General features: G+C 40.1%; 1 protein-coding gene across 3 annotated transcripts in view; it reads right to left on the bottom strand.

Annotated features, from left to right (window-relative positions):
* The window catches only part of apaf1 (apoptotic peptidase activating factor 1), a 46,622-nt gene extending 23,428 nt beyond the window's left edge, over positions 1 to 23,194 (bottom strand). Inside the window, exons 1-25 of one of the 3 annotated variants that reach the window (XM_087830707.1) lie at positions 23,016 to 23,194; positions 21,996 to 22,184; positions 21,126 to 21,315; positions 20,702 to 20,899; positions 20,254 to 20,443; positions 18,032 to 18,144; positions 17,790 to 17,921; positions 17,323 to 17,561; positions 17,002 to 17,169; positions 16,645 to 16,776; positions 16,201 to 16,314; positions 15,290 to 15,474; positions 14,860 to 14,986; positions 14,489 to 14,614; positions 14,244 to 14,384; positions 13,934 to 14,059; positions 13,383 to 13,529; positions 11,803 to 11,931; positions 11,550 to 11,675; positions 10,361 to 10,480; positions 10,099 to 10,224; positions 7,402 to 7,518; positions 4,325 to 4,450; positions 2,774 to 2,905; positions 2,558 to 2,683 (exon numbers count right to left, since the gene is read on the bottom strand). In XM_087830707.1, coding sequence (XP_087686833.1) covers positions 2,558 to 2,683; positions 2,774 to 2,905; positions 4,325 to 4,450; positions 7,402 to 7,518; positions 10,099 to 10,224; positions 10,361 to 10,480; positions 11,550 to 11,675; positions 11,803 to 11,931; positions 13,383 to 13,529; positions 13,934 to 14,059; positions 14,244 to 14,384; positions 14,489 to 14,614; positions 14,860 to 14,986; positions 15,290 to 15,474; positions 16,201 to 16,314; positions 16,645 to 16,776; positions 17,002 to 17,169; positions 17,323 to 17,561; positions 17,790 to 17,921; positions 18,032 to 18,144; positions 20,254 to 20,443; positions 20,702 to 20,899; positions 21,126 to 21,315; positions 21,996 to 22,139 — 3,474 coding nt within the window. In that variant the 5' untranslated portion in view covers positions 22,140 to 22,184; positions 23,016 to 23,194. Of the gene's footprint in view, positions 1 to 2,557; positions 2,684 to 2,773; positions 2,906 to 4,324; positions 4,451 to 7,401; positions 7,560 to 10,098; positions 10,225 to 10,360; positions 10,481 to 11,549; positions 11,676 to 11,802; positions 11,932 to 13,382; positions 13,530 to 13,933; positions 14,060 to 14,243; positions 14,385 to 14,488; positions 14,615 to 14,859; positions 14,987 to 15,289; positions 15,475 to 16,200; positions 16,315 to 16,644; positions 16,777 to 17,001; positions 17,170 to 17,322; positions 17,562 to 17,789; positions 17,922 to 18,031; positions 18,145 to 20,253; positions 20,444 to 20,701; positions 20,900 to 21,125; positions 21,316 to 21,995; positions 22,185 to 23,015 lie in introns of those variants that run through there. The other 2 variants (XM_087830706.1, XM_006780778.3) reach the window with 2 other exon arrangements.
* Positions 23,195 to 24,921: the final 1,727 nt, after the last annotated feature.

Raw genomic sequence — 24,921 nt, 5'->3', positions numbered from 1 at the left:
TCACACACAAGTTTGCGACCAAAAATCATTTAGTCAAGATAGACAAAGGCCTTTACACATCGGATGCGTAAAATCCGTGCAAATGTTTCGTGCATTAAAAATATTTCTTAGACTCAGCTGTTCTTTACGTGGCCGACATTTATTTTTTTCGAACCAAGCTCAATTTTTCAGATCCGAATAAACAAAACACAACATTTAGAATGTCGCATTTGGCAACATTTATGCATCAAAATGTGCACTGGTATTGCAAATACAATATTATGGAAAGTAAATATATGATATGGAAGTAATATAATACTATTTTACCTCGTACTCACAGTTAAAACAATAATTTCCGAGCCGACTGACCCAGTCTATCTCCAAACTGCCACACTGACATCCTGAAATATGTACGAAAGCGGTTGAGATACAGCTTCAGATCCTGGACCAAACCATGAAATTCTCCCTGCTGCTGGCTTCTCCAGACAACTGGATGAAACCAGAATCTCCGTTTCTTCCTTTTCTTGTGTAGAAACATTAGGACCAGCATTGCTTGATACTGACTTCATTCCACAGTGTATTTTCTGGGGACAAATTTTTGGCAAAAACGCTACTTGTTCGGTCTGTACATAAAGTAAGTTTAGATCGGAAACTTTCTGAATTTTGTGTCGGTTTTTACGTGAAATATATTCTGCATCAGATCTACGTCGTAACTTACGCCATACTTGAAACCCCATTTTAACCCTATGCTGCAACCTTCTACATAACCTGATGCACACCTACCGAGAAATTTAAGTACACGTTGGGTCGATGCATACCACAACAATTTGAATCACGTGGAAGGTTGCGGTGTAGAGATAAAAGGAGTGTTCAGTTGTAACACAAGTTAGGATGTAGATTTCCCGCAGAAATCTAAACCACAGTTTAAGGGTGCTTTATAGGTGATGAATAAGCTAAAGTGTGTTACATTTGCAATATTTTTTATGTTCAATATAAATCTCTCTGTTCAGAAATGTTTGCCAAGCAATAATCTCTCAGAACAGAATCTGTTGTAAATACTGAAGATTGAACACAGTAATAATGACACAGAAGTTTAATTTCTGTTGCTCAGAAAAATCATCACCCACTGATAGATCTTATGATGGCAAAGAATCATGCCAAACGCAGAGCTAATGTTGTTACAATAACATTATCTGTTCATCAGTAATTTTTCCCTCATTACTGCCGTCTCTCATACTTTACTCCCTCCTCCACATCTTTTCTTTTTATACTACTTCCTTCCTCACTCCACATCCTGCGTTGCACTGAAAATAACAGGCCTCATAATTAGACACTTCATTTGGCAGTCGACTAGCTACGTCTGAACACAAAGTTCAATTCATCTGAAGGTCAGGGGAAAAGAAAAGAAAGGAGAAAAAAGGGGGATGGAGAGAGAAAGAGGTGGAGGGAAAGGAACAGACAGAACAGAGCACTTTCCTTTTTTGTGGTGCTCCACAAAGCAAGTCATGGCTGAGCCTTTTGGTTTGACCTCCAGATAGATGGAAGCCAGGGACTTCAGTGCTTGTGTGTGTTTTTAGCTCCTGCTCGGTCTGGAGAGCAAGCACTATGTCACTGGCTTCTAACCAGCCCCACAACACACACACACACCTCAATTATGATCTTTGCCAAATCCATAAAACACACATTCTGTCTCACTGCCGTTTACTGACAAAAGCCAGGTTGGCTGACGACCCAGTGCCTGTTCTCTACAGTAAGTGTCAACCGAATCCAAATTCCCGTGTGAAACTAGGCGGCAGTGACTCTTGATCACCGGCTTGAACAAACACCAGACCGAGTGGCTTTGAATAGTTGCTAATGGTGCACACTCAGGAACACCAGTTGTCTGTAAGTGGATAACTGATCGTATAAATCTAACACTGAACCCACAGCTGTATTCAGAATCCAAGGAAAGGAAAAATAATGACACTACAAAGATGGTGATGTGAAAGAGCATGACATCTCAGGATTGTTCAGCTTGTATTACGCGGTGCAGTTCGCTGCTCTTTGAATGATGAGAAGGGAAAGCGATGATTTAAGAGCTGCTTGCAGAAAACCTCTAGTCCACAGAGTCAGTCAAAGTCAGGCCAAAGTCAGGCGCAGTGGTGTCGGCAAACGGGAACCTGGCAAACGCAATATCCTGACAGGGATGTTAGTTGATTGTGGGCCTGCCAGTCTGCCGGGGTTGTTTGCCAGCTAGACTGGACATGGATGCAGAACGACAGACTGATCTGATGATCTGATGCTAACTCTCCAAGGCCATTGGGGCATTCTGCTGCATACCAACCTCTAAGGTCTTTTACCAAACTGCTGGGAAAAAAAAGTGTTTCTTAAGATATCACCTCTAGCAGTGCATCCATGTGTTTGTGCTGTAAGAAGCAGCCTTGAGAGAAGATGAGTAATATGTCATGTTGTTACTGGAGGCACAAACAGATATGTCTCATCTCCTCTGTGTGTGTGTGTGTGTGTGTGTGTGTGTGTGTGTGTGTGTGAGTGAGAGAGAGAGAGAGAGAGAGAGAGAGAGAGAGAGAGAGCGCTGAACCTTAGCAGTCTTGTCGGTAGAGGTGGTGGCAAAGAAGCATCCGTCTGGCGAGACATGACAGGACAGAATGGTTCCGTGATGAGCCTCGATGTCCTGCAGTTTCTCTCCGCTCTCGGTGTCCCACACCTAAGAGTGTGCAAAGAAGAAAAAATTACCATTTGATCTCACACGGCTGTTAAATTTAATATTATAAATGTGCAAGAGCACGAGTTTTACCTTCACAGTACCATCGAAGGACCAGGACAGCAGTCTTGAGTCGTTCGGTGAGTCGGAGAGTAGAGAGAAGCATCTGACTTGCTCCTTATGACCGTGCAGTACTTTACACTTGCCTGACTGCCACTCCCACAACTACGGGGGACAACAACAAAAAAAACGTCTTTCAGCCACTTTGTGACAGAGATATCAAAAATCAGTTTTCACCCCTTGTTGTCATTTTTGCCTTTCCTATGTATTTAATGAGTAATTTAATCGGTGATGCGTTTCTTAAGTATCTATACATTAAGGAAGAATCAAATTGGTCAAACTCAAGAGAATTAACTGAATTTAAAAAACACATTTCTAACTAACACAACATAGGAAAGTATTTTCCTCTGTGTAGCACCCCATAAAATTAAGTGGATAAATCCATCTTTACAACATAATATCATAGTACTTAATTGATTTACTTTCCTTTCCCCTTCCTTTTAAATGTGCTAAATGCTGGTGAATCTGTTAAGTTAGAAATCTGGACCTGTGCATGAGTCTACAGAGTGTTTGTTTTATGTGAGCAGAGAGTTACAGGAAATGAGCTGAAACAAGGGTTCCAACTGAGCTCAAAGACGGAGGGCAGGACAGAGAGAAGCATCCAGATAATCCTATCAATCATGGCCTTGTGTGCAAGGTGCTGCCTTTCCACCCCCCGCAAACAATCTGTCATTGGTGTGAAGGTTAAAACTTTTCATTAACTAAGATCAGTGTCACTAAATCGGCATACATTTAAATACAGATATCCGTCTTCTTGTGAGCACATATCAAACTGCATAAATCTCAGTTTCTTTTTGAATAAGTGGGGATTGTTTGAGAGTGCTGAGAACAATGCAGAGAGTAGCTGTATGAATATGGAATTAGATGCTGTGCTGTCGGTGAGGGAAGGAAGTGCTGCAGTGGACAGGTCTGTCGGCAAAGGGAATAGACGAAGAAGAGGATGAGATGAGAGGAAAGGGGAAATGAGCAGCAGAGCATGAACGTTGGGAGTTGACAGAGCATAACGGCCTGAACAATACACACATACTCACACACTGCACAACAATAACACATAACAGATAGCTGCACGCGGTCAACACATGAGCAAGACGGAGATAAAGAGCTACCAAGAGCGGCACAGCCCGAGGCAAAGAAAGAGAAAAGGAAGGAGAGGACACGAAAAAAGAGGGATGAAGAATGGAGAAGTGCAGAGGCCGACAGAGACGTTGGTAGCGTGTAACAGGTAGGGGAAAGTGAAAACACCACAGGGACCTGAAATATTGTGAGGTTAAAAGATTGAGCATGGAAGGCATTTTTACTCAAGGTGAGGAATGGGAATGGGGAAAGAGTAATCGATAGCAGAGAAGAAAAATGGGAAGCAGGCTGGCAGGGGAGGTGAAAGAAGCTTGCCATTGATTAGCAGGAAAAGAAGGTGAGGATGGAGAACATACTGATGAATAGGACTAGGAGAAACAGAAATATAAAGCAGACAGACACACAGGACAAAGACAAAAACAGAGCAACCTAGAAAGAGGAGGAACCTACTCTTATGGTGGCGTCCTCAGATGAAGTGATGAGTGTTTGGCCATTCTGACTGAACTGACAGTGCAGCACAGTCTTAGTGTGCCCCTGCAGAGTGGCCAGAAGCTTCCCAGAGGGCACCTCCAGCACCTGGAAGGAAGAAATAAACATTAGCATCATAAATAATCAAGTAAACAGTAAGACCTCATGGTTAACGGCTTGCTCCAAAACAGGTCTAAATGTCTAAAGATACAATTATGCAGCAAAAGTGTCTCTGAAGGTTTCCTTTAAAAAAAAATCCTGATAGAAAGTCACACTTTAAGGGAGAACTTAAAAAGAAGAGATGTAAAGCACCACTGCTGGCTTAACAGCGATAAGCACATCAAAAAGAAAGTGGAGTTTGGGAAAGAGGTGAGCAAAGTCTGGTCAAGACCATGAAGGGCGGCTGGAGGTCTGACAGCCCCGTCGATACGAGTGTGTATGTGAGTGTGAGTGTGTGTGTGTGTGTGTGTGTGCGTGTGTGTGTGTGTGTGTGGGGGGGGGGGGGGGGGGGGGGGGGGGGAGAGAACAAAAACAGCTTTGATGCACAAAAGTTCCAACTCAAGGAGAAAAAAAAATATCACCATGTGTTGTCACTTGTGAGTTCTGAATAAAACTTTGAGACCCTTCACAGAATAGCCAGAGCTGGATTTGAGAGAGAGAGATACGATTTTGTGAGTGCCCTCTACAGGTCAACTGGATGGAACATTAAATCCTGGAGGCTTCCAGAGATCCATAATGAGTTTACAGGTAAGTAAACCAATATGAGAAAGGTGTTAGATAATAACTGCATCTGTCATGAAATACAAATGCCAGTCCTTAAGACTTGGACTATTTTCCTCCAGCACCTCTGTGTGGGTGACATTTCTGGGATTCAGTGAAGTGTGAGTGTACTCAGCAGACATTATAAAAAATTGAAATCCATTTATTTCATTTTTCATCTTTTTTGCCAATGTCTTAGATACTTCGGTGATGAAAATCTTGTAAAAACAATGACACACATTCATATCAGTCTGCTTTGTGTTTAGTTGTTAGATGTATCAATCAACTGTGATTGAAATGTACAAAATATACAATATTGTGCAAAAGTCTCAAGCCACCTCCAACTTTTATGTATTTTTCTTCCAAGCACCCAGGTGTGTGATTTGTTACTGTGGTCTTAAACAACAGTTTTCTCTCCAGGCTTTGTGAAAGTCCTTCTTTGAACATTGGCTGCTTTTCCACTCACATCTTGTATCTGACCATTTTCAGAGGAATGTTGGTTTTTGCTTGAACACTGACCTATGAATCATTCAAAAATGAAAGAACCCCCCAACTTAAGAGATGAACCAGTGTAGTGTCTACATATAAACAACATCTTAGCAAAGAACCAAGAGACAATTTTTACCCATTTCTTTACTTATTCATAGCAAGCATAAGAAAAACGGGCATAAAATTTGTATTTCTGCACTAACGATGTGATTTGCAAAGAAAAGGCAGCCAACATCCAAAGAATGACTTTCAGGAATCTGCAGAACTTTTCCTGAAGACTACATGAAGACATTACAAGAAAGTTCAGACTGTGTTGAAGAATAAAGGTGGTCATACCAAATATTGACTTTCAAGGTTATTAGAATTGTACAAAATATACTTGGGGGGGGAGGGGGGGGGGGGGGGGGGTTCAGCTTTATTTGCCGATGTTTCAGTAAGTCACTACACCCATTTCCCATTTTCCTGGCAAAATATAAACAAGTGGCAGATGACAAATGACTGGCTAAAGACTTTTGCACAGGACTGTAAGGGCTAAACGAGCAGGTTAGCACTAAGGACTGTGCTATAGAAGTACAACACAAAACTGGTAGTTTGGTTACTGAGACTGATCAGCAATCACAAATCACATCAGAATAAAGATCATTATCACAGATTATATTGATTGGGAAACTGTTGTGGTTTTAGGCAACACTGAAAAAGTGGAACAGAACTGTATAATATAATACATGTTTAGTTGATCACCAAAGCTAATTATTCTACTTGCCAAGGACTAACAAAGTGAATTTTAATTAGGATATTTTGAGGTGAAATTTGATTTATTATCTACTGCAACACTAATCCAAAAATTTTACTTTTCTAATTAACCATCTGACAGATTTATCCAGTAATAGAAGAAATATTCGGATTTGGAGCAGACAGATGGCTATGTGATTGGGGCATACACCACATGGGGAAAAGAAATGCCCTCAGCAGCTAAGTCCCCCAGTTTGACTCCAAACAGACCGGACATTTGCTACATGTCACTCCCCTCCCCTCCTGCCCTACCTTCTCTGTCCGTCCCCACTGCAGCTATCCAACAATTGTAATAAATTATGGAATCTGCGATCTGCGAAACCTCATAAACCGCAAACAACAAAGTAATACATAAATAATTAAAGACCTAGAGCACAAAATAAACTTCAGTCCATCCCATCACCTGTCAGTTTTGAAGGTATAAAGTAAAGGCTGATGTCACCTGGGTTTTTTAGCAGGCACTAAAATATTTATGTCTCAGGAGAAAGGGTTGAAAAGCCTGAGCAGAACAAGCCTCAGGGTGTGCTGACCATGTTTGTCAAGCTCCATGTTCTGACATGCGAGTTTCACAGCCTGTGAGAGAACACCTAGGCAAGCATTAAACGTCAGGCTCAAGTATTTCTGGGCTAGGGTTTTAATGGAAATGTCCATGGAGATCTGGTAAAAGAATAAATAAATACATAAGGGGAAAAATATAAAGAGGGAAAAAAGGGGACTGCTCATTTTAATATCATCACCAAAGACATAAACAAGCCACTGACTCGCTTTAAGACTCATGTGGTCAAAGACACATGAACAAAAGTGGTGAGATGGCCAAATAATTAGCATGGTCCTGCATGGTGAGATGTGATAGCTGATACGCACAGTGACAACAATAATCTGCCTTTTCTATTATTAGCTTTAAAAGCCCTTTGAAAAAGTAAACAAACAGCCACACACACAAACAGCAATTAGTTATTTTTGAACACTCTGAAGTGCAAACACATTCACACACAGATCATACTCCTTCCCTACCATACCTGCACGCTGCCTGTGCACAGAGCTACTGCCAGCACCAACCCCCTGTGGGAGGTCAGGAGTCTTCGGATCCTGCAGCCAAGCATCCTTAGGAGATGACTAACTGTCAGCCCTGACGCCTGGCACACAATGCACACGTGCACACAAACACACATTTGCACTTTTCAATCATACAGAAACACACAGTGACATTATGTTCTCTCTCCTGCACGTATTTCACAAACTTTCAACTTTTTACATTAGCATAACAAAGCTGGCAGCTCACAATGCTGCAAACTGACAGATCATTGCTAATTGTTCTCCAGTACACTGGCTATAAATAAATCAACACGTTTAAGGAAAAAAATATGAATGAGCTGCAGCAGTCCGACGAGCCACGATTTTATCCAGCTTACGCTAGGGCTCCACCTGGTGCTAGAACCGCAACAATAAAATACCCCTAAATCATTCATTTCTTAATGTGTCAGAATAGAAAACAGAGATTCAGGAATCGGATTATATTCAGTGTTCAGAATAATGCCCAACCCACTGACTCACACTTGTGAAAGAATCGGTCGCTCTCAGGGGCACAGTAATTTCCTGCGTGGTACTGTGAAAAGATGCCAAATATATATAAAGATGATGTGGAAGCGATTGGTTATGACTGCAACTCAGCCACAAAATGGTAGGCCATGTAAAAATCAGAGAGCATCGTCGGTGGATGCTGAGGTGCATAGCGCACATAGGTCACCAACTTTCTGCAGAGTCAATCGCTACAAACCTCCAAACTTCATGGCCTTCAGTTTAGCTCAAGAACAGTTCGCAGCGAGTTTCATGGAATGGGTTTCCATGGTGAGCAGCTTCATCTAGACCTTACATCAACAAGTGCATTGCAAAGCATCGGATGCAGTGGTGTAAAGCACGCCGCCACTGGACTCTAGAGAAGTGGAGACGAGTTCTCTGGATTGACAAATCACGTGTCTCCATCTGGCAGTCCGATGGACGAGTCTGGGTTTGGCGGTTACCAGGGAAACGGTATTTGTCTGACTGCACTTCGCCAAGTGTAAAGTTTGGAGGAGGATTGCAATGTAGGGTTGTTTTTCAGGAGTTGGGGTTGTTGCTCCCAACTTTGTGGGAGTATTTTGGGGATGCCCCCTTCCTGTTCCAACTTGACTGCACACCAGTAAACAAAGCATGATGCATAAAGACATGGATGAGCAAGTCTGGTGTGGAATAACACCTTTGGGATGACAGAGTGGAGACCGTGAGCCAGGCCTTTTTGTCAGTGTCTACCCTCACAAATCCGCTTGTGGAAGAAGAACGTCCCATAAACACTTCTAAACCTTGTAGAAAGCTTTCCCAGAAGAGCTGAAGCTATTACAGCTGCAAAGAGCAGGCTCACATTATATTGAACTCTATGGATAAAGAATGACGTATCACTCAAGTTCATATGAGTGTGAAGGCAGACGAGAGAATACTTTTGGCAATATAGATAATATCACTGTTTGTATGCATCTGCATTTATCAAAATTCTCTCCAGGTATTGTCTCGGATCACTAATCATCGCTCTTTCTTTACTTTCTGGTTGCAAAAATTGTTCCCAGGAGACAGGAAGGGAGACATATGAAGGGCCAGAGAGGAGCTGTAATTAAAATCATTAGCTCCTGTATTCATTAAGACAGCAGGACCTCTTAATTAATTAGAGCTGCTCTCTCCTTTAGGGGGCTGGACTGGCCTCAGTTCTGATGTGTCAGGGGACCCTGTTTGAGTGAGTGTTTGTGCTGTAATATAGGACAGTAACTTTGGGGGATGTCCTCTACTGCTGCAGAATATGCATTAAGTACACACTCACCAGACTACAATCTCATTCTCTGCCTGCAAACAGCAATTTATCAGCTAGACAAAGAGCAGTGGAGCAAGGAGAGAATGGGGACAAACAGAACAAAGGAGAAAAACAGATAGATAAAAAGAAAAATAAATAAATACAGAGAGCAGGAGTGAAAAGGACTGAGAATATAAATTACAGGTATAAGGAAAGGCTAAAAATTGAAACAAGTCAAGGGAAAAGGAGATGAAAGAGGTGCTGACCTGTCACACCGCTGATCGGACAGATAAAAAAAAAGCGTGACAGCGATAATGTCAGATCTCATGACTCAACACGGCCTGAAAGAACACCTCCTACAGCAATGTGGAATGGAAGATTAAACTCAAATGCTCGACATTTTTACATCTGTACAGACACACGCACACCTGCCCATACACGTATGTGCTTCTTTGATTAGGAAAAAGATATATGAAATTTGCAGTATTTGAGTACTTATACTTGCGTTAAAGAGGAGAAACATTACTTTTTAGTAAACATTACACTGTAGATTATTATTTGATGAAAGGTGATTTCATTTACTCATTACACAGCGTGGTCTGGATGTTGGTGCATGACAACACTGGGATTTTCCCCACACAGCCACCTCTAGGGTTTACACAGAATTCAAAAAAAGACCACACAACACATCCAGACGAAGCACATGGACTACAGCAGCAAAAGACCACACTGGATGCCACTCTGGTCAGCTACGAATACTAAAATCTCTGAAAAGAGAGTTCAACCTGGAACTAGCAATTTGTACCAAAAAAAGCTGAAAGTGAGCGTACTTTCGATATGCTTATTTTATGTGCAATTTATTATGTCCTTCAGTAATGTAAGAATCTGTATAATCTACCTGCACAGTGCCATCTTCTTGCCCCAGGACAACAGCAGAGGGCTGCCGACAGATACAGGTACACCGGATCCTGGATGACTTCTCCTCTGACTGGAACAGCACCGATCCTGTTCTACCATCACGCACCTAAAACACACACACACACGCATATTTAATTTTTTTTTTAAATCACTGTACCAACCAACAAAAATACTACAGCTTCACGTTCCTGCCACAAAAAAACTCTATGCACTTTGATATATCCACTTTCCTAACAACTCACCTGCAGTCTGTTGCAATTATCTGCAGCTGACACTATGATTTCCTCATGATTAAACAGAACGTCAGAATCTCTCTTCAGGCGGATGGCTGAGGATGTGTGAACCTTCTTGGTCTCCCATATCTTAAAACAGAACGAACAAGATATGTAAATCTAACATAATAACCCAGAGTTAGAGTTGAATATATGCAATGTCACCACAAAAAAAAAGAAGAAAACTGAATAAATTGACGGTTGTGGCAATATTTAAGTCACTGGCATCTTCTTGGCAGTTAAGATGAGGGTTTCTGGTAAAAACAAGTCAAATCCACACATAGCCACAAAGTACTTTTCTTTTTTCTTGCAGGATATTTGCCACGGCAGGTCAGGATTTTTCCTTTTGATGAAAGAGGACACTGTCAACACGTCTGTTTATTTCACCTTTTCCCTAGTGTGACCTGCAATTTATTGCCCTGTTAAGTTTATAACAACAGGAGTGACTGCTTTTCATCTTCTGAGTCTGTGGCTGTGAGTCTGTGGCTGTGTGTCACGATCAATATCTGGTGCCAGCATAGCAATCTCAGTGTGAAGTGAGATGATGCACTGCAGTATCGACATTTTTCTCTCACCCCTAATAAGCAGTATGTACAGAAGGCTCTGCTGTAGTTGTGGACTGTCAGGGACAGTTTTGCCACCTTGTTTGAAAAACAGCAGCTGTAAAAACTGTAAAAACACCCCAAAGGCTAAACTGCAGAGATATTTCATGTTACATTGTCTTCAAGATGTTTATGATACATATTATTTTGTTTTAGAGAGCAATGAGTCAAGACAAACCTGTTAAATAGTTTATTTTGCCATCTTCATGTAACCCAATAACAGAGAAGTAATTTAAAAGCAAGTCAAAGCAACAGCTATAAAGGACTCTTTCTTTTATAAAGCAGCACAATAACTGTTAGATCTTTATTTCTGCCATGGCCTAAATGCATTGATTTTATTCACATAAAAAAGACCAGATACCTTTTGTACTACAGTTACATCATCATCCCTGAGCACTGCTCATTAAGAACTGAAACAGCTGGCAAGGGGGGAACATAGTGTAATTAGTCAACTTGTGAAGTTAATTTTACTGTCAGAATAAGCAATTAGAACAACACTGACAGCCTCTCTCCGTACTGTTATACTGTAGCTTTATCACACACACACTCAGTCTTACCCTGATGGTCTGATCATCAGAGCAGGAGAGCAGCTGTGAGCCATCAAGAGAAAACTGGACACGCTGCACCCAGCTTAGGTGGCCACTGCAGTCTGCCATCTTTTTATTGGCTTCGAGATCCCACAGCTGGAACACAAACATTTATTTATCTTTATTATTATTAGTAGTATTATTGAGAATTTTCTTTACATACTTACATACAAAATTTTGAATTTTATATAAAAAAGGAGACATTAAATATATAGTGAGATACCTCAACAGCATAGTTTGAAAATGCAATGGCCAGCAGGTTACTGGTGGGGCAAGCGTGACAGTATTGAACTGTGCTCATTCGATTGGTCCTGATTTCAAACAACATGTCTGATGTCTCTACATCAAAGACCTGAGAAACAATAAAAGACAGACAACAAATCAGCACCTGCTGTCTCATCAACATGTCCAAAAGCTGTTACGACTGCACAAATAACACATTGAAATTAAAAGAAAGGAGAAGCACAAAACGTGGCTTTCCCAGTTATTTGTCTCTCCTGGTTTTATTCTCAGTGAGTTCTTTGATTCTTTGACTATTTCGTTCATTTATATGTTAGCACTAATTAGCAAATATTTGTATCTCTGCAGTGTACCTACATGCATCCCTTGCAACGCTAAAAATAGCTGAGAACTTAGCGGTCGACCAATTTGTACAAATAGGTCAGGCCCGGCTCGAAAAACCTAAAACAGCAAAGTGCCAAGCTTAAGACAAGCCAATTGGTGGCCACGGCCATCTTTAGTATTCAGTCTAGGCAAACATCAAACTCAATGCCTATTGGGGAACAAGCTACACCAATCAAACATAACATTATGACCATTATTTCTTCATCATGGCACCTGTTAGTGGGTGGGATATATTAGGGAACAAATGAACATTTTATTCTCAAACTTGATGTGTTAGAAGGAGGAAAAATGGACAAGTGTTTGGATTTAAGCCAGTTTGACAAATGGCCAAATTGTGATGGCTAGACGCCTGGGTCAGAGCATCTACAAAACTCTGCAGTGGTCAGTAAATAACAAAACTGATCCAAGTCACCCAGCGACAGGGTCATGGGCAGCTGAAAATCAGTGATGCAGGTTGGAAGGTGAAGGCTGGTCCGTGACCTGGCCTCCAAATTCCCCAGATCTCAGTCCAATCGAGCATCGGTGGGATGTGCTGGACAAACAAGTCCGACACATGGAGGCCCCAACTCACAACTTACGCAACTTGTTTTAAGCTCAAAGGTCATTTGACAATATCAAGTATACCAAGGTATTAATGTGCTCTACAATAACTCTGTGCTTTGCATCAAAAAAAGAAAAAGATTTTCTTCATGCCTTAGGATTAATGTTGCAATTTTCCTCAAGTTTATAAAGCCTCTCCTTTCAGTCACCTTAGAGTAAAAGAACCTATGAATTTTCACTGTGTTTGGGTTCCCAGAATACAAATAAATAAAGATGTAGGGAACAGAGTGAGGCTGATAACAAGACAAGACTGGCTGACTTTGGAAAGCTCAGGAGAGGATGAGAGGGGATGTGCACATTTATAACCAAGACACACTATTTAGACTCTCTAGAAGACAAACAAGCTCTCTTTCCTGTCTCCTTCAGTGAAACAGCACACCAACATCAAGGGCAAAGAGGATAGAGTGAATGTGTTCAATTTTTAATCAGTACAGCGAGAAACCATTAAGATAATGAACAATATCCAAACCATATGCACCCAATTTTATCAAACATTTAGCACCACCTACAAAAAAACAAAACAAAACAAAACAGCGTACAGGATCATACAGCAGCATGCTTACAATGATAAATGCTCACCAAAACAGCATTTCTGGCAGCACATATGACACGTTTGCCACCGGCAGTCCAGGTGCTACACTTGACAAAGACGTCTTCCTTGTTGTCTGTAAACATGTCACTTACATTGATCGTCTTCCATTCATTGGCAGAAGAAACCTCAAATACCTGCAAACATGCAGAATCATGCAAGTCAGTGCATTACAAGACCAAGGTATGTAAAGCATATCAGTATTTCTAAATTTAGTTACTAATAAATGATCTAAATAGAAAGCGAGTACCATCATTTGCCTATTATGTTGCAGTAAAGTTCTTCTAGAATCAAATGTTTTAATCCAGGGATTATAAAAATATTGGGACTGTAAACTCATGACTAGGAAACATGTTGTCCAACAAAAGTACAAAAACATATTTAAGAAAAAAAATCTTTACCATTTAAATCCGTCACTTCAGATTTAATTAAACAAAAACAGTGTATATGTCAGAGCACTTCACCCGCTAATAATTATTTCTAGTTCAGTGTGTGTTACCGTATCAAAAAGAAAGCAAGTATCAGGACTAATGGCAGTCACCTTAAGGGTACCATCGTTGGAGCAAGTTGACAGATACTTGTCATCAGGAGAGAAACAGCAGTGGTTGACTGGTTGAAAGTGACCAAACATGGTGTTCTGGGAGGATGGCTTATTGAGGTTCCACAACTAACGAAGCAAAGAAAATGCACATTACATAACATATTAGCCCCTTTTTTCCTTGTGTTTTTATGTGCATGTGTTAGCTAGCAATCTGTCCAGGCCTCTCTTCCTATGACAGCTGGGTTCTAACACAAATGAGACTCTGAACTGGATAAACAATGAAAATTAATAGATGAATTGATGGACAAACCTTGACGTTCTGAATATCGTCATTGGAGCAGGTGGCCAAAAGGAGGCGCCCTGATGTGTTGGTGAACTGGCAGTGGTTGACCTGCTCTTCGTGCTCCTCTTCAAACGTTCTAAGCAGCATTGCTCGCTCTCCATTCCACACCTGCAGTGTCAAGAACATCAGGATAACATGGCTGATTTCTGTGTTATTTTACTCACTTATTTCTTAATCATAACATAGTTATAATGGTGCTGTGGACTGTGTACCTTGACTTTTCTGTCACTAGAGCAGGTTGCTAAGAGACGGCCGTCAGGGGAGAAGGCACAGCAAAGCACTTCGTCATCATGGGCAGGGATCTCCATGAGCTTCTCACCTGAGGTACTTTTAAACACCTGCACACCATTGCAAAGATGGCAGCGAAGCCACGTTTCATCAGTACAATATTGAGTTCCTCATGTAACACTAAAAACTCCTGACTAAAGTTTAATAAACTATGAATTTACAGCTTTTAACAATGGTTACGACAAAGTGTTACTGAAGCTATTTGTAGATTTCAGAGAGCTGAACAATTCTAGTTAATGATTGCATTTTGGTCCATTCTGCTGTTGCTTTTGATGCTTTGCCGGTGAAATGGTACCTTGAGTGTCTTGCTAGCTCCACAAGAAGCAATTTTGGTTCCATCCTGCGAGAAGCAGGCTGAGTAAATGGAGCCCTGGTGGGGGTGAATCACCAAACGAGACAGATTGTCTACACCACTCTTATTCCTGTATTCAAAAACACGACACACACACAAAACAGTAAAAGCAGGAGTTCAAAGCTTGTACACACCATTAGAATGGAAATAATAACAATTTCAGATATATTATATCTTGAATATTCATTTTAATTGCATTGTAACAGCAAATGTCATCTAAAATCTTACATGTTAAAGAAGGGAGTACAGATTTAACAACGAAAACGAGTTATCATATAATTCAATAACAAACTAACTAATAATGAGATGTAAAAAGCAACTTGAAATATCTCCATTATAAAGAGAACACCATATTAAATGCTTGCTTTCTTACACCAAGTCAAAGTAGAGTTTCCCAGCTTTGGTCCGGTTCTGTGCCTGCAGTCGAGCTTGTTTGTAGACCTCGGAGTTGGGCGGCTGAGACAGAGCAAGCTGCACAACATCAGGGAAAGGACGCTGCTCAAGCTGGTGGCCGTTCAGAGACAGAAACTCCTGGAACTGACTGCGCACTTCACTGTTCTGGAAGCAAAGAAAACACAAGCATACTTGAGTCCACTGCAAACACCAGGTCACATTAAAGGGAAACTACCCAAATCTTGTCACTTGTTATCATAACTATTCTTCACTAAGTTAGAATAACTTTGCAAAAGTTTGATTGGTAAGTAATTGCTATTATGCACCATGGCATGTTCTCTTGCAAAGATGAAAATTACAAAGTGAAAATGTGATAATTAAAAAAAAATGGAGGTAGGAAAATTAAAGGTCAACCTTTTTATTTAATTAACAAAGTACATGAAAGACAGACGGAGTCTAAACCTGTATTTTTCCTCGGGATGAGGTAGAATGAGCTGCACTCTCATTCTTTGTTGAATTACTCTTTTTGTACATGGAGATCAGAAATTTAAGCATCAAGGACACTGTCATTTTCACTAATTTGATGCAACAGATAGGTATGCACAAGTTTATAATTCCTGCAGTCTGCACATATCTCTCATGCATCTTTGTGAGTTGCTTCGCTCAGTGAAAATATGACTGGAAATAAAAAAACAAAACAATTATCTTCAGGCTCTGCGTCACGCTACTCAACTAATCTTATGCCTTGAAAAACTACTTGTACATAGAAACCAAAGGTTTGTGTGGCAGTGATAAATATTAAGTTAAAAGTGACCCATATCTGAACACATATGTGTATCCCATATGTGAAACGGGCAATAGACACAGTGGCCATTTTTTTAATGTCCTGACCTCTTGGTCCAGAATGGATCCATACTCCACATAGTCATTGATGAGATGAGCTGAACCCATTATCTTGGCCTTGATGATCACCCAGTTGAGAGAGAACATGAGGGAGTAGAGCTCCTAGACAGAGAGATAATCAGAAACCAAAAGAGAAAAAGACACAGAGAGACAGAGGCATGGTGAGAAAAAAGGTAGACTGAAGAAATAAAACCCTGCTATTATTTCTCACTTATACGTCATCTTAAAACACTGCATAGGGCTGTGCAGTCTGGTCTACTTTAACTTATGTATATATGTAGATATCTATCTATCTATCTATCTATCTATAATAAAAATGGTTTCCCATACTGTAGAACAGAAAATGAGAAAGCCATTTCATTGTTCAGCACTGTAATGAATTACTAGGTTCAAACACACTTAAAAGAAAAAGAAAATAATTATCACTTCTACCTGGGTAAGGTTGGCTTTGGCCATATGGTAGGTCAAATATCGGATCCAGTAAAGAGATTCCTCGTCTCCTGAAGTGGGGGGACCGTCTCTGTAATGCTGCTGGTACTGACGCACCACCTTAGTGTGAAGGCTCTGTTTAACACAGAAAACCCAAATAAGCACACACACAACAGCAAACAACCATATTTGTTGGGTTAAAGAATATGCATCTGATAATGACATTGGATTTATAGCTTTGATTTTATGCTAGAGCTAATTTAAACCTAATGTAGCTAATTAGTTAGCCTGGCCTCTTAAAACTTGTAGCTTAATTGACAATCACTGCCCACTTCAGTTGAAGGATGCCTTTAGACTGACCTCAAGCTGCGTTCGGTTCTGCTCCAACAGGAAGTCTATCTGGAGGTCGTGAAGGTAGTACAGGTAGGGTTTACTGTTATTGTCCACGAACAGCAGAGACTTGTTAACAAATTCCTCCAGGATGTCCTCCACCTCCTCAGGTTCCAGATCCCAAAGAACAGACAGCACCTGAGAGAAGAAAGAACAACACAATTAACCGTTCTTAACCTTGTGGAAGAATAATATGCCATTAATCTGCAAAAAGCATTAAATTTTAAAATGTTATGTCACTGTGTCAGAAAATACAGGGATCATAAACAATCTCCTTTTGTGCAGACAAACCTTAGCGGGGATTTTGACATCCTTCTGTAGAACAGTAAGATCCTTGTAAAGGTCTCGGTGCTCATCAGGAAGTACCTCGATGCTAGCAGCCATGGCCTGATCCAGGGCATCATAGTCATAAGATGATGACTTCCTTATACGCTTGAACTGCTTCATCTGCAGTTGGCTGAGATAGTAACGCCAGCGGTTTGGTTTTTCTCTGAGCAGCGCTCCGATCAGAGACACCACCAAAGGGGAGCCTGACATGAGGGGCAAGGAAACAGAAATGTGTTTTTTTTTTTTTAAAGCACATGACCCTAAAATGATATGAGACCTAAATCGTCACAAAGCTTGATTTGTTTTCCCAGAAAGCAAAAACTAAATTGAAATTAGCCATGTTTTCTTATAAAAAAATAACATCACCCATATTAGGAAAGACTTCTAGGCTTCTCTTAGATTTCTTTATTAGTCAGTGTCAGGATACATACCTTTACACTCTCTGACAATGCTGCGAGCCTCCTCAGGTAGTGCTTGCAGTTTTATTCTAGTGTACAGAGCAAGGATCTCCAAGGCCTTGTTTTCATCCAAAGCGCTTTCAACTTCCACCTCGTGCTTAGCACCTACAAAAACAGTCAATGCAGAGTATTTTTCAGTATACAGAAAAGTAATCGCAGAAATTTCACCCACTTAAGTCTGTACAGTGACCAGAGAAAAACAACAAAGCACATACCACTAACAGAATCAGTGAGGCTTCTATTTCTGGTGGTGAGAAGAACACGACAGTGGATGTCAAACACCTTCAACACTGTACTATCCCAGATGTCATCCAAAATCAGCAGAGATCTAAAAAACACAAAAGAAAGAAGGAATTTGTCACAGCTGCTGCTTTTTTAATCAGCTGACTGTTTACGTCTGCTGACGTAGATACCATCCGAATGACTGTGGCTGCACCACTTACTCACTTTCAGGTGAACAATCTGTCGCAGCAGAGCAGTTAGACAACATTCAGCACATGAAACCATCTGCATTCCTTTTACCTTTAAGCTTCTATTTTTCCATACGCAGATTTAGAGTTACTGAACACATCATTTTTTTATATTTTCTATGTAACCAAGTTTCTTCTTTAGTAAAAGTTTCAACTTTCCAAGGAATTTTGTTTGGTGACATAGGATACATTTATTACACAGTTATTTTATCTCCAACACCCCGTCGAAACAATTAATCTTTACCTAAAATGTCTGTTGAATTTTTAAAGTTGTTGTCTTTAACTTTTTGAAACTTTCTTTTAACTTAAATTTGAATTGTTTTTAATGCATTATTGCAGTTCAAATGTCTCAGTTTATATTTCCTGCGGTGTTTAAATTAGAGATGGCACGATACCACTTTTTTATGTCCGATACCGATATCATAAATTTGGATATCTGCCGTTACCGATATGAATCCGATATAGTGTGTTTTTTAATCAATAAAACAGTTTTTTTAATATCTTGCTGCATTTTGTATAGGTTCATACTCAAGTTTAAATAAACAACAACACTAAAGCTATTCTGTTATACCTGTATGTAAAATATACACTGCACCCAAAATATTTCATAGTTCAGCAATACTGATCAATCTAATAAACTTAAACGATGTAATCAACTTTAATTTGATGCAGTGTGGAAAAAAAATGCACAGAAATAAATTATTTTTCAAGAATAATTAAATAGATTCAACATATTTCTTCAACAGAACTGCAGACTGCACAGATGGTATCTTCCCAAAGGAAAAAGTAGTATAGCTTACTGGGGTATATTAGACTTAACAGTTACTATATACAGTAATGGACTTCTATATATTTTACATAAGATTAAAACTTTGGCTGTAAGATTCAGATAATTATTTATTAAAAGCTAGACATTTTAAATGAGAATAAGAAAGAAAAGTATGTCTTTGTGCCCCCTTTTCCCTGTTAATGCCCTATCGGCCCCCCTGGCTAAACTTTGCTAGATCCGCCCCTGCACAGTTACCAGCCGTCAGCTACGTAGAAAAAGATCCTGGTGTAGAAAGTAATATTAAATAAATTCTAACAACAGCTTATCAAGCTTAAACGTGCTGCTGTTGTTCAGCCGCTGGTTTCCTCTTTCTGGCGCGAAGTGGGCAATAAACAAACAAGAGAGACGGACTCGCGACAGAAAAGCCGATCAGCTGATCATTAATCAGTTTCACCACTGAAGTAGCAGCAGGAGAGGGAGGGGGAGAGAAGAGGCACTTGCTCCATATATCGGTTGTTAAGCTTAATGCTGGAATGCTTTCCAAACATTCAGAGATGAACTTACACACTTGCTTTACTTCTCTCTGGGATAACTTCATCGGAGATGAAATGCCGGTTTGGTAGCGAAGCTACAAATACACACAGCCGCTCTATTACGTGAGCACACTGCTCCGACATGCTACGGTTATGAGCCGAGTTACGCTGTGTCGCAAGTTTTGTGAGGTGCTTTTTTGATATTTAATGGATCGGATTACATTTTTTATTTCTCTCCGATATCCGATCCAGTAATTTACGTCAGTATCGGACCGATACCGATACGTAATATCGGATCGGTCCATCTCTAGTTTAAATCAGTGGTATATACATAAAACATAATTCACCAATAAACTACATCTGACTTGACTTAAATAATAATAATGTTGGCGTTGTTGACCGACACAATTCATCTGGTTCAGTAACTTTAAAAATACTTTACATGTATACTGTAGCTTTCTGTTTTAATTATTTTTTACATCCTTTATTATTTTACTTGTACATGTCGATATTAGAATGGCATGGTTAATGTAAATGATATACTAACTTATTCTATATACATATTACTTCTGTCATATTGATTGATTAAATTTAAAGTATTTCATGTTAAACTCAATATTATAAATAAAAAATTGGGAGATCACATATAATTACTAAATAGTGACCTTGGATATCTGCGCAGCATGAGGAAGCGTAGACGCTCCTTGGCTTCATCCAGAGAGTTTGGGGGACGGTGGAGGGGCTGGGAATCAAGGCTCTGCTCCAGACGAAAACACAATGACTGAACTTTAACCAGCAGGTCTGGCTTGTCCACCTGGCCGATGGACAGCCAGTGGACGCCTCCAGGAAAGCAATCTGGAGATAAGAGGGAAGAAAGAGTTAAAGGAGCAAGAGTTGTCAAACTACAGAGAAGTAACTGCTATCTGTCAGTTCGTGGATCATTAGCAACAACATCATCTTAGCTGAGTCCATTAGTGATCTATGACAGTAAGAGACCCAGAAAAGTACATCAACGATTACAAAAACTTTTTTGTTTTAAGCTTTTCAGTTTCAGTCATTGCCTCAAACTAATTCATATTGATAGTTAGTGCTTTATATCAGTCAAATATTCACCTTCAATGATTCCATGATCTCTAACAGCTTCAGCAGCTAGGACAGACTTCCCCGAGCCAGCCATGCCAAAGACAGTGATCCAGCCGGGCTCCTTCTGGAGCCGGTAAAGCTTCTCCCTGGCCCTGTTCACCAGTTCTGGTCTGTTGACAAACACTACGGGTCTCTGTGGGATGCCACCTTCACTAAGCATTGACTGAACTGTTGAACAAAGCAAAACTGTGAGTGTTTGAAGAGTTATCATACAAAAAACAACACTAAGTTTAATACTAAGAAGATGCTCAGTCAGGATCAAGATCAACTCCCACACAACAAGCAGACTCTGCATATCCTTTTTTTTTTCTACCAGCACTCATGAACTCCCACACACTAACAGCACAACCTATCGAACCACCACCATCCTCACCCACAGCTTCCTACTTCTTACCATAAGTTGCAGAGCCATCAGAAGAGCCCTTATGTGGATTCAATGAGATGTGCGGCAGGTCCCTATGGAGCAAACTGGCCAAATCGTCATATGCCTCTCTGACCAGTGCGTTGTAGAAAGAAATGTAGGCAAGGTTGTCCTTTCTCAACAAGAGGTCTATTAGTGCTCCGGCCTGATCCTTCCTGGTAGGCTGAAGACAGAAACATCAGAGATGAGATGTGAAATGTTATGATCTGGTAGAAACCATACCAGACGACATTTTGAATAAATGTTAGGAGTCTGAGATACATTCCACAAAAAAGATTGTTCATGTTACAACATTTGTGCATGGTTTAAGCCAGCTGTATTCTAGAAATCAACCAGTTGCATCATCTAGTGGGGAAATCCCATGTTGGCAAAATGTTGGCAAAGGTTGGAATACAGTTGTATTATTAATCATTTAAAAAGAGAATGTAAAGTTACATTAAAATTGTACACACTTATTGGTTTTGCTGTTAGTTTGATTTCTACAGCAGCCAAAAAGCATTCTGTTCATGTATGCCTCAGTTACTTAACGGAACATCATTTTAATGACACAGCATTGCTTCTCTATGGCGAAATCCAAGGTAATGTATTACTAAATAACCTTAAGGGGAAAATGAGTTATCTACAGTTATCGTCATGTCTTGTGTCCACAGAAAATGGCAAAGTCAACACAAGTGTGAAAACAAAGACTTGACTCAGTAAATAAAGGTAGGAGGAGGGTGACTCAATACACGGACAATAAAGTCTGAGAGGAGGAAAGGAGGACAGGGCTTCAGTAATGTCTAGCAATATTTTCATTGACCACAGTATTAATTCTAGAAAATGTAGAAACCACCAGAAGCTCACCTGAGTCCTGATCCTCTCCTCCTCATCCACAGTCATCACACCATCACTGATCATGTGATCCATCAGGTAGGTGGGCTTAATGTCCTCCTCCAGTTTTTGGCGGAAGCGCAGCAGACAGCTACGTGCCCCTTCCTCCAGCGCCATTTCTGCACCACACACCAACCATACAGGATCTCGGTGCACTGCACACTATTGGAAAAAAATGCGGAGTTTAATAAATTGTGGATCTGTCTTCTCCCAAAAAAAGGTAAACAAATAGAACGATTTTTGAATAAGGAGAATTAAAGTAGAAACATAGAGTAAATATTGTTAGTTTTAGTGTTTGTTAGTTTGGAAAAAAATAAATAAAAACAAAATAAAATAAAAATCACATCATGGTTGTAGAGGCACTGATGGGCATGTTTAATGAGACTCTGGATGTTTACAAGCCTGTGAGTCAACTGGTTTCTATTGTAATACATGTACTGTTTTTCCTATAACTCGCCTGACATATGTCCTCAATACGTCATCATGCCCCTGCTATATACAGATGTATTTGTGATTGTGTATATGTGTGAACTGATCAGTCTTGAAGGTTATGTATTCGTCAAGCTTTAAAGGTTTCCTGCTGTTTAAAAATAAAATTTGTTAGCAGGCTTTAAAGACAGAATGTAGTCTAAAACCTTAGAAATACCCTCAAAGCCACAAAAGTGTGTGAAAACAGTCTTTAATGTCCAGATATCTGTGTTCCAATACGAAACAGGAAGAGATCAAAAGTGAAAATACAAGAGCTGATAACGCATTCACTGGGGTATAGGTTACCATCTATAGTAGGAGTACTTAGTTTTGACAGCTCAAAATGAACTTTCACTAGTGCTAATGAAGACTAAACTTGACTCTTCTTATTCTTAGTAGACATCTTTTCTAGCGTTATATTCACAAACTAAGCCCAATCCAGCACTTGTTAGAAAGTTCAACCTACTCCGACTGCTTGAAGTAAATGAAACAAAGAAAGTCAGGTAGCCACTAGCTGATACTTACGAATATCGTCTAGTCTTCAGCGAAGAAGGTGGTTGTTTAGCTGTAAGCGGCTTCGATATCAGGTCACGATTTAAGAACCCAGTCACTAAAAAGAGGTTTTAATTCTCCGTCTTAACGTGTTACTACACACCCAATTTTGAAAGAAGAGCTTCCTGATTCATAACAAAAACAACTGCCCCGGCGTGAAGCAGCCAATTGCTTGGCAAGCTCTAGCTCACGTGACTGGTGAGCTCACGCTTTGGAAGAATGTGTAGCTGGGCAAACTGAAGCGGCGTTTAAATACTTCTCGAGTGTTGTAAATATTTGCGTTCGCTCAGCTAAAACGGTAAGGCTTTACAAATATTTTCCAATGATAAAGTCATATGAATACATATTCCAGCGGCGGTGTTTTCATGGTAAATTTGCGTAACATAAGAGTTATTATGCGTTACTATAAGACATAACATAGAAACGACCATTATTTATTGTACTTTCTCTGTCTTGTTTAATCAAAAATACTTTAGTGTGTGGTATTACCCACTAAATTCACGATACAGTTCAAACACTTTGCACAATTAGACGCCACATTAGACGAAATTAGATTTATGAATTAAAAATCCTTTGACAACTCGATTTTCATCTACCTCCAGGCCGCACTTGAAGGCAACATTACTGCCTGGTGACAGCAAGTGATGAGAGCATTTGTTTACTCCAGTACACATTGATGCCCTGATAATACAATTATAAGTAGCTGTGAATAGATTACTTATATAATGCTGTGGACATATAGGCTTGTTGTCAGACCTGCGTGCAATGAGACTCAAATGAAGTATATGCAAGCTAAAATTATCATCTATACAAATTATTGTCTGTATTTAATTAATTAAGGATGCAGGTTGGTGATTATAATTTTCATCCTTACTTAAATAGCTTTTTTTCTTAACAGTTGTGTGTTAGTCTCGTGCATTCCCCAGATAGCCAAATGATAGCAATAATACATTATAGCTTTGTGTTTTCAACTTGCAACAAGAGAAAAATGCAACACAAAATGAAAGATAAAGGTTTAAACCTGGTTTTCTTCCTATTCATGGTAAACTATTAGGTTTCCTCTATTAATACCCCTGTAGGAGCCATTCTTGGGTTAATACCTTATGTGGTCGCTAGAGGTCACCTTTTTCTGTTTTGATTATGTAAAGGTATTTAAGGTAGACGCACGTAAACGGCGTCAGGTGTGTCATTAATTGTAAGATGGCAAACAGTTTGTGACCGTTGCGCTGTTATGTGAAGTTGATATGGAATAAAGACCAAAAAAGGACAAGATACATACTGCTGGATTTATTGGACTGTTTACTTAATGCGTGCATACCAGTGACATCGCGTCACCCCCCGTTAACGACCACCTCAGTGGCTTCAAGCGTAGGCTTAGCCTCTATATTAGAGTCACAAACTCGCTTTTCTTTGGGGAAAGGTTTGTGCCAACTGCACCGCGGTGTTTTGGGAACAGGACAAACAGGACAATTAAAGTCTGAGTGATCGATCGCCGCGGAGAGCTGAATGCCGTTTGGAAAAAGTTACCCTGGAGGGTTCGCGAGGTGCGGACAGCTGGACTATCGGTCTGTCAGCTGACAACGTGGAGTTCTTGGCGACTGTTCCGTGGATGTTGGAGAGGACTCAGAATTCTTCATCAGAATCAGTACGGCGCCCAACGCAAGGTATGAGTAGCGCTACTAATAAATGGCCATATATAAAAGTGTGCACACTTATCTAAGAAGACGTAATTCCAATGCATTGGTGGTCAAACATAATAGCTCTGATTTATAAACAAACTTTCGCTTGTCCGCATAAACCCTCAATACTTGGTAAATATTTGAGTTTTGGAACATTTGAACTATGGACACAAATAAAGCTGCTGACAGGCCCCGTGAGC

Source organism: Neolamprologus brichardi, chromosome 17 (assembly GCF_056152115.1).
Source record: "Neolamprologus brichardi isolate AB-2024 chromosome 17, ASM5615211v1, whole genome shotgun sequence".
In the NCBI taxonomy this organism is placed as follows: domain Eukaryota; kingdom Metazoa; phylum Chordata; class Actinopteri; order Cichliformes; family Cichlidae; genus Neolamprologus; species Neolamprologus brichardi.
This window is presented reverse-complemented; position numbering and strand designations above follow the sequence as displayed.